Genomic DNA, 16,580 nt, shown 5'->3' on the forward strand with positions numbered 1-16,580 from the left:
CAATCATGCCACGTTCAAAGGCACTCAAATCACCTTTCTTCCCCATACTGATGCTCGGTTTGAACTGCAGGAGATTGTCTTGACCATGTCTACATGCCTAAATGCACTGAGTTGCCGCCATGTGATTGGCTGATTAGAAATTAAGTCTTAACACACAGTTGGACAGGTGTACCTAATAAAGTGGCCAGTGAGTGTATATACACATATATACACACACACACACACACACACACACACACACACACACACACACACACACACACACACATTAGTATGGACAGGCCCATGACATGTTCAGTGTGTATTTACATAACTTGGATTAAATTTTGTTACAAATACTACATGCATTGTATTGACATTTTGGCATTTCCCCTAAATCGACCTTTAATCATTATTTTTTGGAAATATAGGTAGGATCTATTCAAAAGGTGAAAAATACCATTAACCCCTTCGCGCCGGCCGCCGTAGCGGTACGGCGAATCGTACCCGGATCATATGCCGGCCGATCGCCGCGGGTCGGGAGCCGGTTCCCGGTGCAAAGTGGTTACTGTACCTCCTAAAACATTCCTTAGGGGGTGTAGTTTCAAAAATGGGGTCACTTTTTTGGGGTTTCCACTGTGCGGGACCTCGGGGTGTCTCCAAATGTGACATGGCCCCATAGATTTCTTACAGTGAATTTTGCCGCAGCTTCGCTTACGAAGCCTGCCGTGTGCCAATACTGTGGTTTTAGACAACACTTGTGGTATTGCCGTGTTCGGGAGACAATGGGGAATAAAAAGTGGGGTGTACTTTTTCCTGGTCCCCCTTTTCAAAATGAAAAATGTGGGCCTAAAGCGACATTTTTCGGTAAAAAACGTACTTTTCAATTTCCTCAACCAAGTGCATGAAACTCCAATGGAGCGCTTGTTGGGTCAAAGTGGTTACTATACCCCCTAAAACATTCCTTAGGGGGTGTAGTTTCCAAAATGCGGTAACCTTTTGGGGGTTTCCACTCTGGGGGTACCTCAGGGTCTCTCCAATACAACATGGCCCACTGGATTTCTTCCAGTGTAATCTATTATCCCAAAAACCGCCTAGCTCTCCTTCTGTGCTGAGCCCTCTTGCGCGCCCATAATTTAGTTTACGTGTACATGTGGGGTGTTTCTATAAACTGCGGAATTGGGGTAACCAATTTTGGGTTTGGGTTTGCAGTTAACCCTTGCTGGGTTGCAGGTAAAATTGGATTACAATGGAATATCTGCCAAAAAATTGAAATTTTGATATTTCACTGTCATTTTGCTTGAATTCCTGTGCAACACCTAAGGGGTTAACAAAGTTTTGAAAATCCATTTTGGACACCTTGAGGGGTGTAGTTTGCAAAATGGGGTAATGTATGGGTGGGTTCTGTTATACAAGACCCATATAGTGACGTCCGAACAGACTTGGTCCTTGGAAAAATGGGTTTTGGAAATTTAGTCGTAAACTTTAAAAATTGCGTATAAAACTATGAGCCTTATCACATCCGAAAAATATAAAATTTCATTTCCAAAATGATGCCAATGTGAAGTAGACATGTGGAGAATGTAAACTAATAACTGTTATGGGGGGTATCAGCATTTTTGTAAAAAGTGGAGAATTTCAAAGTTCAAAAATAGCGAATTTTTCCCAAATTTTCGTGTATTTTGTAATTTTTTATGCAGAAAGGTAAAATCTATTGACTCACAATTAGCACTACCATGAAGTACAATATGTCACGAGAAAACAATCTCAGAATGGCGTGGGTAGGTGATAGCGTCCCAAAGTTATTACCGCATGAAATGACAGGTCAGATTTACAAAAAATGGCCTAGGCATTTGGGTACAAATAGGCCTGAAGGGGTTAAGCTACTGATGTGCAAGGGCTATCATATCAAAACATAAACTACAGACATGCATCTACCTAAAAACACCAAAGAGAATTAGTCACTCCGGGTGGTACCGATATCGTCAAAATTGGCTCTTGGCTCATGGACTAAGAAGGGAATGGAGCATAATTTATTTTTAGAGGCATTGTCCCCAGACCAGGTCTTTATCCAGATGGCCCTACGGACCGCGTTAGACAACAAGCTATTCCTAGCCGAGAACCTTACTGATTTGGCGAATGTATCCACCAAAAAGGCTGTGACCGACTTCATCAGTGGGAGGAAGGCTATGATATCTTTCCTAGGAGTTTTAACTATTCAAGTGCTCCTCCAGTTGCCCCATTCATAGAAATGTAGACCTGGCAATTGAAGTAGCAGCCACCTTGGTCTTGATCAATGATGCGGACGTTTCCCAAACCCGCTTCAGGATATTATCCGCCTTTATGTCCATAGGGTCCTTCAGACTTGATGAGTCTTCAAAGGGTATAGACGCCTTCCTAGCTACTTTAGCCACCGATACATCTATCTTGGGAACCTCCTCCCAGATGTAAGTTTCCTCAGGATCAAAAAGTTAACGATTTTTAAAGTCTTGTTGTACCACCAAGCGTTTCTCCGCATCCACCTATTCCTCCATAGCCCGGATATGGTTATTCACCGGAAACACCTGTTTGTGTGCTCTGAAACCCCCAAACCTCTCATACTGTATGGACTGCTGTTTTGGGACCTCCTCCGCCTGCATCATATTTCTGACTGCCTGGACTAGGTCGTTGGTATCCTCAGAGGCAAATAAATATCTTCTGTCCCGTTCTGGATTTTCCATCACTACTTCACCCTCTTCTTCCTGGTCTGAACCCGGAAACTGGGACTCCTCGTCCGAGCTTTGCTCTATCTCCCATAGAGGTGTCTTAGCTGTTGGACATGGATTGGGAGGTTATGGCAGGGCTATGCTAGATATAGAGGCCTGGACCTCCTCACGAATTAGGGACCTCATATCAGACAGCAGGGACAGCTGTTCTTCCCTCACAAGTTTGGTGGTGCAGCCCTTGTACAGCGTACTGCCATATGTCTCCGGCAATTTTATATTGCATATAGGACATTGCCTGGACTTTGCAGAAGCCTTGCCAGACCTCTTAGGCGTAGTGAGAGACATCGCTGGAGTTCCCTTATCCTATTTATTATAGCGAGAAGGGATAATCAGGCTGCTGCAAAGGAAGGTGGGACTGTGTAAATCACATTTACAACGCCGTCCTGGTCTCCTCTGCCCGCATCCTCCATAGTGAACTCGTGCATGCCGAGTGCCTCACGAGACACAGGCAATGGTTTTATTACCTGTCTCCACATCACTTCCGCGTTACACCCTGGAACGCTTGCAGATCTCGGAACCCGATGCCTTTCTGACGTCACCGAAAGTGCGACAGACCTGCACACACCGCGTCTTCCAGAAGATGCAGCACCCTGACGGCCGGAGCCGAGAGACCCCCATCGGGAGGAAGTGGCTCAACCCAGGAGCTCTGCTCGACTGTCTCTGTGGCTGAGGGACTACCCACTGGAGAGTGTCAGCCTCAGGCCTCTTGACAGGAGGAAGGATTAGCTGTGCCGCACGATCCCCCTGAGCCCATCCGGTAAGCTCCTGCTTGCTCTCTCGTGCATCCTTCCATGCAGGGACAGGAAAAACACTGAGGGAGGTGGGGAGGGGCCTTTTAACCTCTCATGTGCTTCCTGGCCCTGTAAGGAGGAGGAGGACGATTTCCATGGTGCTGTCAGGAGGGATGTCCCAGAAAAATGTTCTAAATTCCAAGACCCATCATAAATCATTATCTCTAATGCCCCTGGGGGGCTCATGAGGCCAACGCAGAGTGGCACCCCATGTACTGAAGACCTTGCCCTTCTATATACAGTAAGTGCCCAACAGAATTCTGCAGTCCTGGCCTTTATGATGCTTACAGTCTTTGGATTGGAGATTGTAGCAGGATGCAACAGTTCTTTGATTGATTTCCATGTCACGTGGTTGAGGATTCGGACCTAGTAAAGAAAAACAAATGTATAACACTAGGCAAACGTAAAAAAGTGTTACGTAGAGGCTTGTGATTTCATTTTACATACCTTTTCATCATAGCTGCCAACAGCCAGAAACTGGCTACTGGGACTCCATGTAACTGACTTGATGCCCAGCGACCATTCGTAGGCAGAGTAACTGGACAGCAAGCGACCGTCCAGCGAGTAGAGCAGCACCTTGTACTGACGTAGAAGAGACAAAAGTCACTATGAGACATACATCCCAATCTACAGGAACAACATTTTTTTTTCTTTCGGTCAGAAGATTGTGGACTGGACAGAAACTCAGGGGGGAAAAAAAAAAAAAAAAAAAATCATCCTACCTCCAGGCAAGTGTCCCATACAGCCAGCACACAGCCATTTGGAGCCCAGTCTATGCCAGTCACATCCTGGGTGTCAGTTTCAAAATGCTGCAATGAAACAAGGGCAAAGATAAGAGATATATAACCCATTCACTTCATCAAATAAAACTGCCCCCTACTTACAAGAATATAGCCACAATTATACTGTCCCCTATGTACAAGAATATACCTACTATAATACTGCTCCTATATACAAGAATATAACTACTATAACACTGTCCCCTATGTACAAGAATATAACTACTATAATACTGCTCCTATGTAGAACAATATAACTACTATAATACTGCTCCTATATACAAGAATATAACTATTATAATGCTGCCCCCTATGTACAAGACTATAACTGCTATAAAACTGCCCCTATATACAAGAATATAACTACTATAATACTGTCTCCTATGTACGAATATAACTACTAAAATACTGTCTCCTATGTACAAGAATATAACTACTATAATACTGTCCCCTATGTACAAGAATATAACTACTATAATACTGTCCCTATATACAAGAATATAACTACTATAATACTGCTCCTATGTACAAGTATATAACTACTATAATACTGCCCCTATATACAAGAATATAACTACTATAATACTGCCCCTATATACAAGAATATAACTACTATAATACTGTCTCCTATGTACAAGAATATAACTACTAAAATACTGCTCCTATATACAAGAATATAACTACTAAAATACTGTCCCCTATGTACAAGAATATAACTACTATAATACTGTCCCCTATGTACAAGAATATAACTACTATAATACTGCCCCTATATACAAGAATATAACTACTATAATACTGTCCCCTATGTACAAGAATATAACTACTATAATACTGCCCCTATATACAAGAATATAACTACTATAATACTGCCCCTATGTACAAGAATATAACTACTATAATACTGCCCCTATGTACAAGAATATAACTACTATAATACTGCCCCTATGTACAAGAATATAACTACTATAATACTGCCCCTATATACAAGAATATAACTTACTATAATACTGCTCCTATGTACAAGAATATAACTACTATAATACTGCCCCTATATACAAGAATATAACTACTATAATACTGTCTCCTATGTACAAGAATATAACTACTATAATACTGCCTCCTATGTACAAGAATATAACTACTATAATACTGCTCCTATGTACAAGAATATAACTACTATAATACTGCTCCTATATACAAGAATATAACTACTATAATACTGCTCCCTATGTACAAGAATATAACTACTATAATACTGCTCCTATATACAAGAATATAACTACTATAATACTGCTCCTATATACAAGAATATAACTACTATAATACTGCTCCTATATATAAGAATATAACTACTATAATACTGCCCCTATATACAAGAATATAACTACTATAATACTGCTCCTATATATAAGAATATATCTACTATAATACTGCTCCTATATACAAGAATATAACTACTATAAAACTTCTCCTATGTACAAGAATATAACTACTATAATACTGCTCCTATATACAAGAATATAACTACTATAATACTGCCCTAATGTACAAGAATATAACTACTATAATACTGCCCCCTATGTACAAGAAAATAACTATCTTTGTCCACGGTTGTGCTATAGTTTTACATCAGAAGTACTGGACTGTGCACTCTAATATGCTATATTATACACAAATCTCCATGTGTCAGCCTTCATTTTATGCTCCTGTCTGTGTCGGTCATGCCAGGACTGCGTCTACTTCACTGTGAAATTAAACCCTGAAGTTGTCCGTGTCCAAAGAGCAAACACATCGTTCTAAATACATGTTGTGACAGCTGGTGAAGATGTGTGCACTGAGACCCCAACATGTGGAATGTGGCACTCCCATCAGATGCACTAATACGGCCGTAGACCTCATAAAAGCCACGAGTGAGCGTCCAGTGCCATCTGCTGACCACAGCAGAGATCACGGGCCGGCACCGGGCCGCTTTATGGTCAATGACGGAGGCATGCAATGCTGTAATGCTGATCAGAATTTATTTCCCCACTACTTGCATAGCTCCAACATATTCCCAAGCGCAGTACACAAATGTGGCCCTTTCCATACTGTATTGCATCCCACGCCTTTATTTATTTATTTTTTGCTCCAGGGGATTTCAGCCCCACAGCATCTTTGCTGTGATTTCGGAAAGACTGTGGCAGGAAAAAAAAAAAAAAAAAAAACCCCTTGCAGATACAAAGTGTGAATACACTCTGAATAAAGGCCAGAAAAAAAACTGGCTGGCCCTATTGATCATGCACTTAATGGCCTGCAGGTGTCACTGTCATCATAAACGAGAGAAAAATATTAAAAATCGGTATGATAAAACAGAAGAAGCGATGCCATCAATGGATTATATAAGAAGTCACTATAATGGGTTCATGTCAGCAACCTAAAGCTGTCCTACCATTACATAGCAGCAGGGGGCGCTCATGTGGCCACGGACGCTTCATCCCTAATTAATGTAATGGCTTTACATAATGGCCGGCTACAATGAATGTGCGCGGGCGGGTGGAAATAATGCGGCTATGTTTAGGCACCTTGCTGACTGCCAGGGAAGAATCCAGGAAAGTCCCCTGAAAGCAGCATAGTAAATTCTACAAACTAAGTACTAAAGATACGTAGGTATTAAATGAACAGGCGAGCGCGCAGCATGTGGACGCAGGCATTTCTCACCCTTAGAAGGCGCCAGTCATTGCACACAAATATGCTAATGTAATCTTTGCAGTCCCGTCTCTCCGCCAGTGCCATGTGCCGCCCATCGCTGGTGAAGGCTATCCCTGCAGGAAGAGATTGGGGTCAGCATTCACCTCTATGTTCTACCAACAGTGATAAAGTTAGTACATCCCACATATGCAAAGCTGCCAAAAAAAAAAAAAAAAGAATATGAAAGTGATCCATCATGGAGAGCTTACACTTGCTTCACGTATACGGATGAAGATATTATGCTAGAAGAGGACGATCTTTACGTAATATTATTTCCCCAAGTCTTACCGGTGACTCTTCATGGTTATCCTCTAGGGCAGGGGTGGGGAACCTCAGACCCTCGGGTTGTTTCTGGCCAATGATGACCTTTTCTCCGGCCCCTGGGCAGATTCCTGGCTCGAGCAGGCAGCGGTATTTTGTATTAGTTTCTTCTTTCTCTGAGAGCACACAGTGTTCACTACTGAGATCTGAGGCACGTGCAATGAAAAATTACATCCTGACACCAGTGCCAACCTCAAGATGTACTTTGTGGGCGGAGTTAGCACACAATCTGTACGGCCCCCGAGGAATGGTATAAATATCCAAATGGTCCTTGGCAGAAGGAAAAAAAAAAAAAAAGTTCTCCCACCCCTGCTGTAGGGTGTTTTTCAGATGTGCAGGCAGTCGTTCCAATGTTTGCAGGTATGCTGTCAATAGATCAGTTTTCCATTTCACTTGGTGCTAGTCACACAATAAAATCTTTTATCATCTGTGACTCGCACCATGCGATATATTGTATAGAATGCGATATTTGCCAACAGAGATGTATAGGATGCACAATCCGCAAACGCAAAAAAAATCTCATCGCTGAGCAAATCGCCAACCGGAACAGCACGTACTCCAGTGCAGTGCTTTGTTAATGATCACAACTCAGACCTTTCTAGTTTTATCTTTTATGGAATAGAGAAGGTGCTATTCCCAAAATTGAGGAAGAAGATGGCAAAAATTACTTCTGTTACGCAAAGCTTATTTCATCTTAAAGTTGGATACTAAGGTTCCCCAGGGTGTGAATCTCAAAAACCATCTTTTATATGTAAGTGAATATCAAAACAGAGTAAGGATTGGTGACGACCTCTGGTTCCTTCCAGGTGTTTATTACTATAGAATATCTGCTCCTTGCAATTTGATTGGCTGCTACATGTCTACGTGTGATTGGCGTCCATTTCAATTTTACCGATGCATCCACTCTTTTTAATATTTCTCAATAAAGAAATTGGTTTCACTACCGGATGGTTGTGCTGAAGATCATCCTATAGTTGTCTACTTCAACACTTATTTTGTTTGTTTTTTTTAGGCATTTTTATTTTTTTGCAACAAATTGATCATAGCTTTTGTGCCATTATTACACCACTTTTTCAGATTTACTGCACCAAAGTGGGTATGGGAATTATCCAAATGTTTTTGGCTACGTTTTGAGATGTCACAAAATCTTTCCGCAATGGTATAGTAGCTATAGCACCTTTGTAGAGTAAATTCTAAAGAATTGGTTGGGCTGCCCATTCATGTCCCTTTCCAGCCAAACTTCTTAAAAAGTTGGCATAGTTGCCAGGAACTAGGAACGAAAAGGAGCAAAAAATTCAAAAAACTGCTTAATTTTTTTTTCTGTATTAGCTCCTCACCATTTTTATTCAAATTCCAGTCTGTATTCACATTTAAAAAAAACAAACAAATCAACTGTGTACGGTTCATCAGAGGGTATCGGCTCTCTCCCTGGTGGATGCAAATGGTGCCCGAGTAAATCATAGAACCAGAGGACCCGTTACAGAGAACTTACCTTTCTGACACGCCTTCGGATACTTTATGTATGACACGGACTTTGCACTAAGTGACCATAAAGTTATTCGGAGCTGTGAGAAGAAAATGAAATTTCATATAAATATTCAATGAGATACATCACAAGCCACACGCGTTATGGTCCTCATGGCTGGACCAACGTTGGGACAGGTTATAAATAAGGCAAAATGCAAATATCCTTAACTAAAAATCTACTGAGTCTGCAGCATCTATGCAAACCTCTGTCTCTATGGTAACAGACTACAAATACACCGTGTGTAGTCGGATTCTGCAGTCACACTGCCATACAACTACCCTGTACCACTTAGCAACCCAACACATTTCTATTAGTCAGTATTATTGGACATATTAAATGACTGAAGGATCGGCTAGTTATATGACACCTGGAATATCAAAGATATATAATTTACTTTTTTGGGGGTCAAATTACTAAGACCCCCACTGATCACTAGAATGATCACACTGGTTAGTTCTCGGCAGATCAGACATTGATGGAATATCCTGATGATATCCCACCTGAGACGTCTTCGTCTCGACGTGTTTTAGGAAACGTGGTGAAACAACAATTTTAAGACTCCTTTCCTTATATTGCGCTTGCTTTGACACTCTGCTTGTCCTCCTGGAAATTCATGGCAACTAGGTAGACATTCCTCTTGGCAGAGGGAGGTAAATCTGCACATTTAACCTTTTTTAATACTTTCAGGATCGCGTGAGAGTTTTCAAGGTCAACCCTCAAATTGTTAACACCCAGCTGTCAGATTATTCCTATATATTACAGAAGGAATAACAGAGGAGCGGCACAATGCAGCGCATTAAGACAATATGTTCTGGCTCTGTTAGATCATGGGGATGTAAAGCCAACCGGTCAGAAGAACAGAAGGGTCATATGCAATCGTGATATTGCAAAATTTAAAAATTAAAAAAAAAAAAAATTAAAAATTACAGGATTGATCAAGGAAGTTTGGAGCTTCCATGTATGAAGGTTATGTAGAACAACGGCACAGGGAATTTACACAGGGACCTATTCTCAGCTATTTGGGAACTGATGTAAGAGCCCACACTCAGCGCCCACTCTGCGCCCAGTCTGTGTGACCTCCAGCAGCTGCATAGCTCACATGCCGAGATTTAAAACAGACATATCCACCATCGTTTCCTGGCTTATGCTTGATTAATAGGGCCCCAACCCTACGAAAGAGAACGAAGGGAAATGCCAACAGGACTAAGACTAGGATGCACTGAAGGAATGTTAACCTTCGTCAAAAAGACAAATAAAAGAACAAAATAAAGAGAAAATATAATAAAACATAGAAAACAAGTGAAATACCCTTCATTTGGTATGCAATTAAAGAAAAAAAAAAAGAAAAAAAGCTTTGTTCAAAATAAAGCACAAGACTAGGCAGAGAAACACAATTATGAATTTTCTCTTATCTTATAATATGATGTTTATCAAGTGCACTGTGTCAGATAACAGGAATTTTACTGCGTATTATCAAATTTGATTTAGTCTCCCCATTAGTGCAGTTATCGTGACATGTAAATCTAAATACAATCAATCAATATTTGGGATGACCAAAACAGCCTCATTTCTCCTAGATACATTTGTACTTGCACACAGTTTTTGAAGGAACTTGGTAGGGAGGTTGCTCCAAACATCTTGGAGAACTGACCACAGATCTTCTGTGGATGTCACGTGTGCAAATCCTTCTGTGTCTTCATGTAATCCCAGACAGACTGGATGATGATGAGATCATGGCTCTGTGGGGCTATATTTCATGACTTCCAGTACTCCCTGTAACTATAAGTTCTCAGAGAAACATGCTTTTTTCTCCGCTTATTGACTACTTTTTATCCCCCGCCTCCTGAACTTATCCAAGATCAGTGGTGGAAAACCTATGGCACGCATGCTAGGAGGCAGTACTCCGAACCCTCTCTGTGGTCACAAAGGTCATCAGTCCAGCATCCAGGGGGGTAACAAGGGTGTGACCCATGCAGGAGGGTGGCCCGCTGCTGCCAATGTCACCTGGATGTGTGTCCATTATGCGCAGCCCGTGTTGCCACGCCAAAGTCAGCTGCTGGCTTCTGCGCCGGTTATAGAGGGCTACCGAACTACTAATATCCCACATCATCCTGTCAGCCTGGAGTCAGAACAGAGCGCTGAGTGGAACGGTCCTAACTTCCATACTGGGGATCCCTTTAAGAGAGGCCTGGCATCAGAACCAGAGCGCTGAGTGGATTTGCCCTGACTTCCATACAATGATCCCTTTAAGAGGGAAGATGTGCCTACGGGATGGAGGATGTGTGATGGGTATAGGGGCACGGGAGGGGGGATTCGTCATGTGCTCTCTGCTCCTTTCAGGGTGGCAGACAATGGCTGGGAGCTTATGTTCTTATATCACACTGACTCATTAAGAGACGCATATATTAATGTTCTTAGACTACAATCCCTGTTTGCTGTCATCTAGTGCAACATACCATTTAATGGTATACAACAGTGCCTACTGAATGTTTGCTAAATTCATTTGTTACATTGAACTCAATACTTACTGCTGTATTGCCATGTTGGGGCAAGTAGAGATTTTAACAGGTGTAAGGTGCTACTAGCATATGGATGCAGCCAGGCCCTGTGCCTTTGATTGTCTAACATCCCCTGGTGTGCTAGGCAATTGGTAATTTATTCCAAATCAGTTCTCACAATCCCTCTCACCTGATCCTTTACTCAGTCCTATATATTCAGATGCCTCCTAGGGGGGCACGTTTGTGGGTCAGGCACATGTCTCCCTGCAGCAAAAGTATTGTGAAGATGCAGTTATTACTACGGCAGTTAGTCTCGGCAGGAGTCAGGACCCCACACTATGTACCCTGTCTCTTTTGGGTATGTCTGCCGAGTAAGCCCTTCTTATTACTTGGACTTAGCTTTTCTTTTAACCCATCTTATTTCTTCACCATGTCTACATATGCCCTCACAGTGTTTGCTCCTTTAATCCTCACTCTCCTTCGCTATCCCCAAACCCCAGCACCCTCTAACCAAATAATCATCTCCCCTTCCCTCCCCACCTGACCTCCTCTGCTGAACTGTTCCTCAACCTCAAATGTCTGAATGAAGCATAAAACAAGCTGCCCACTCTCCTTCTCCCATCTGCTCTCCCTTTCTCTGCTTCTCCTCACTGCTGGCGACATATCTCCAAATCCTGGACCCCCACAGCTCATACCCCCCATTACTACCCCTTCCTACCACTCCCCATCTAATAAGAACTATCGCAATCTTTCCAACTTAAAACCTGTGCCATTGACACCCAACCCTCTGCTCCCTCTCTCGGGAGCACTTTGGAATGCCCGCTCCATCTGCAATAAGCTCCATGTGATTCACGACCTCTTTCTCTCTCGCAATCTTGCCTTTCTCGGCCTCATAGAAACATGGCTGACACCCTCTGACACCGCCTCCCCTGCTGCGCTGTGTTACGGCGGCCTCCACTTCACCCACACTCCTCGCCCTGGCAATAGACATGGTGGAGGAGTGGGTCTTCTCCTTTCTTCCAACTGCACCTTCAACCCAATCCCACCTCTTCCCTCCCTAATCCTCCCCTCTTTTGAAGTCCACTCTGTCCGCATCTACTCTCCCTCCGACCTCCAAGTGGCCTTCGTATACCAACCTCCAGGCCCAACCACTGCCTTTCATTGACCAATTCTCTACCTGGCTTCTTTATTTTCTTTCAACTGACACCTCCACTATCATGGGTGACTTCAACATCCCTACTGATACCCTTCAGTCAGCAGCCTCCAAACTCCTGTCCCTTACTTCATCCTTTGGACTTACTCAGTGGTCCTCCTCAGCCACCCACACAGACGGACACACATTAGACCTGGTCTTCACCCGTCTCTGCTCTCTGACTTCACCACCTCCCTTCTTCCTCCATCTGACCAAAATCTACTCTCTTTCTCATCCCTGTCTTCCTCACCTGGCACCCATGTCCTGCAACACGCGCACCACCGCAGAAACCTTGCACACCTAGACACCCACGCGCTCTCTGACTCTATTCTACCACTGGCATCCATATCCTCACTCCATGACACAGATGGTGCCACTGCTTTCTACAATGCCACTCTCGCAGCAGCTATTGACGCAGTTGCCCCTCTCATTCATGGCAGAATGCGACGTATCAACAGACAACCCTGGCACAATAACACCACTAAAAAGTTCCAGCAAGTGTCCAGGACTGCAGAGCGGCGCTGGGAGAAAACAAATTCGCAAGAGGACTTCACCACATTCAAACAGGCAACACTCTATTTCAAATCTGCCCTCACCTCTGCTAAACAGGCCTACTTCACCACCCTCGTATCTTCCCTATCTTACAACCCCAAACAGTTATTCAAAACTCTTAACTCCCTCCTCCGCCCACCACTGCCTCCTCCAGCCTCCCGCATCTCTGCCGAGGACTTTGCCACACACTTCAAAAATAAGATTGACCAAACAAGGCAAGTCTTCATCGCTCAACCACCACAACCCCTTTGTATACCAGACCAATGCCCAAACCCCATAACCTCACTCTCCAACATCACTGAAGGGGAGTTTAATCGTCTCTTATCCAAATTGCACCTCACAACCTGTGCACTCGACCCCATCCCACCTCCTCTCCAACCTCACCACCACACTTATCCCATCCCTAACGCACCTCTTCAACCTATCACTAACGTCCGGTACCTTCCCTTCTGCTTTCAAACATGCCACAATCACGCCTATCCTTAAAAAGTCAACCCTCGATCCAACCGCTATGTCCAGCTATCACCCAATATTCGCTTCCCAACTCCTGGAACAGCATGTCCACGCTGAACTTGGAAATGGACAATACTCTATACTCCTGCTTCTAGACCTGTCCTCTGCATTCGACACAGTTGACCACTGCCTCCTACTACAGATCCTCTCCTCCTTCAGCATCAAAGACCTCGCCCTATCCTGGATCTCCTCATACCTTTCCAACCGCACATTCAGCGTCTCCCACTCCCACACCACCTTCTCATCCCACCCTCTCTCTGTTGGAGTCCCCCAAGGCTCTGTTTTAGGACCCCCTACTCTTCTCAATCTATACACTTGGTCTGGGGCAACTCAAAGTCCCACGGATTCCAGTACCACCTTTATGCTGATGACACTCAGATCTAACTCTCTGGCCCAGACATCACCTCTCTGCTGTCCAGAATCCCAGAGTGTATCAGCCATATCCTCCTCCTCCTCTCGCTTCCTCAAGCTCAATGTGGACAAATCTGAACTAATCATCTTTCCTCCATCTCACAGATCTTCCTTACCCGACCTATCACAATTAATGACATCACACTTTCCCTAGTACCGGAAGTCCGCTGCCTCGGAGTAACCTTTGACTCTGCCCTGTCCTTCAAACCGCACATCCAAGCTTTTTCTACCTCCTGTCGCCTCAAGCTCAAAAATATCTCCAGAATCCGTCCTTTCCTCAACCCTCAATCTACTAAAATGCTTGTGCATGCCCTCATCATCTCCCGCCTCGACTACTGCAACATCCTTTTCTGTGGTCTCCCTGCTAACACCCTCGCACCTCTCCAGTCCATCCGTAACTCTGCACTGGCTCCCATTCCCTCAGCATATCCAGTTCAAATTACTAATACTTACCTACAAGGCCATCTATAGCCTGTCTCCCCCATATGTCTCTGAACGAATCTCCTGATACCTTCCCTCACGTAATCTCCGGTCCTCCCAAGACCTCCTTCTCTCCTCCACACTTATTCGCGCCTCACCCAACCGCCTCCAAGACTTCTCCTGAACTGCCCCTATTCTCTGGAATTCTTTGCCCCAACAAGTCCGACTATCAACCACATTTGGATCCTTCAGACGGAACCTGAAAACCTACCTCTTCAAGAAAGCCTACAGCCTGCAATGATCCCGCTACCTCCTTCTCTCTCACCACTACCGGTGATATCACCTCAACCAACACTGGAACTTCTGCAACCCACCAACCTACTGTCTCCTTCCCCGCCATCCTGTAGCATGTAAGCTCGAAAGGGCAGGGTCCTCTCCCCTCTGTATCAGTCTGTCATTGTAAGTTTGTTTACTGTGATACCTGTAATTTGTATGTAACCCCTTCTCATGTACAGCACCATGGAATCAATGGTGCTATATAAATAATAGTAATATTTGCACATATGCACGAGCACTTTTTTGGCACTTTAATTGTTTTAAATGACTGATTAAAAGTTAAGTTTTAATAATCAAATCTATACCAATTTGCTACAAATGAGCTTATATTCCCAGGGATGCTAGATTTCTCCAACAATTGTCAGTGTCTGCTGAGGTGTTGTCAAGTGGGAAAACTGTTGGTCATAGCAACCAATCACAGCTCAGCTTCTTTTGAACAGCTCTGGTGAAATGAAAGATGCTTCGTGATTGGTTGGTGATTCACACACACACTTTCATTTTTACATATAGAGATACCGGGGGGGTGGGGGGGGTGTGTGTGTATATATATATATATATATATATATATATATATATATATATATATATATATACACACACACACACACACACACACATACACAGCTTATATATATTTATTATTACTACTATCACATGCAGTAAATGATGTTTATTTTATTGGGGACTGAGATGCAGCATTGGTGAATAGTCACTACCACAGTGTTCGGAGTTGGGCTCCTCCTGCTCTACACACTCTGTACATCTGATCGTAGTAGGAGCTGCAAACAGCTGATCATGGCGGTGGTGGGTGTCAGGCCCCCATTGATCTGATATTGAAGACCTATCTTTGGAGAGGTCATCGATAGTTGAGTCTTGGACAATCTCTTATACTTCTACTAGAATCATAGAATGTTAGAGTTGGAAGGGACCTCCACGGTCATCGTATCCAACCCCCTTCTCGTCATGTTCATGTCTTTATGTCACCTTCTATGAAAAAGATGGTTGATTAACAATAGAAAGCCAAAATGGTCAGCCTAGTCTTTTTTATTTTACCTTTTTTTAATATTTATTTATACAATAATGTAAAAAATACACCTCTGCATGACCTCTGCTCATGAGGCAAACAGTAAAAACTCAGACGGCTATTGGGAAAAAAAAAAAAAAAAATTCACTTAGTCCCATGAAATTCCAGGTACCCAGATATTATAACCATTGTCTCCCTGGGAGACTTTCAGCTGCTGTTTTGAAGGAAAAACTGTAAAGAAAGCTAATGTGTTTCTAAAATAAGAATGTCAAACAGCTGAGAAATATAAAAGTATTGAGACGGTAATGTGATGAACTGCCCCTGCCGTTGGTGCAATGCGACGTGGCTTTGACAGTCGGTGGCAGGTGTGAGCGACGGGTGATTTTCACCGTACAAGAATCACTTCTCCAGAACCTGCCTTCTCAAGTGACTGTCAGATTGTGTCCCAGACTTGACTGGGTCACACAGGCCCTTTACATAGCTGCGTCTGTCAGCACGGGATTTCGACGGATTATATTCCTGCACATTCCTCGACACAAAGCATCTCAGTCAATGCAAGTCGTTGGCAATTACAATGGATTTTTATTCCTTGCCCGGTGCCAGTGGGTACGAGTGATGTTTCGCACAGCGGGTTAATTACCGGCTTCTATGGGGGATGGAAAACATCCAACTTAATTTCATGCCTAAATCAATGGCTGTCATTAATACATTAACAGTCATCAGGGCCTTCGGGGGGGGCAT

At 43.4% G+C, this 16,580-nt stretch overlaps 1 protein-coding gene across 2 annotated transcripts in view; it reads right to left on the reverse strand.

Moving 5' to 3' along the window:
• The window catches only part of WRAP73 (WD repeat containing, antisense to TP73), an 86,244-nt gene that overhangs the window by 25,130 nt on the left and 44,534 nt on the right, over nt 1-16,580 (reverse strand). For both annotated transcript variants that reach the window (XM_073561708.1, XM_073561707.1), the window contains 5 exons: nt 8,858-8,930; nt 7,015-7,118; nt 4,258-4,344; nt 3,983-4,117; nt 3,824-3,901 (listed from right to left, as the gene is read on the reverse strand). In XM_073561708.1, the coding sequence (XP_073417809.1) occupies nt 3,824-3,901; nt 3,983-4,117; nt 4,258-4,344; nt 7,015-7,118; nt 8,858-8,930 (477 nt within the window). The remainder of the gene's footprint in view (nt 1-3,823; nt 3,902-3,982; nt 4,118-4,257; nt 4,345-7,014; nt 7,119-8,857; nt 8,931-16,580) is intronic.

The sequence above is a fragment of the Dendrobates tinctorius genome, unplaced genomic scaffold (genome assembly GCF_039654945.1).
Source record: "Dendrobates tinctorius isolate UK_male_01 unplaced genomic scaffold, ASM3965494v1 ptg000326l, whole genome shotgun sequence".
NCBI classification, from domain to species: Eukaryota; Metazoa; Chordata; class Amphibia; order Anura; family Dendrobatidae; genus Dendrobates; species Dendrobates tinctorius.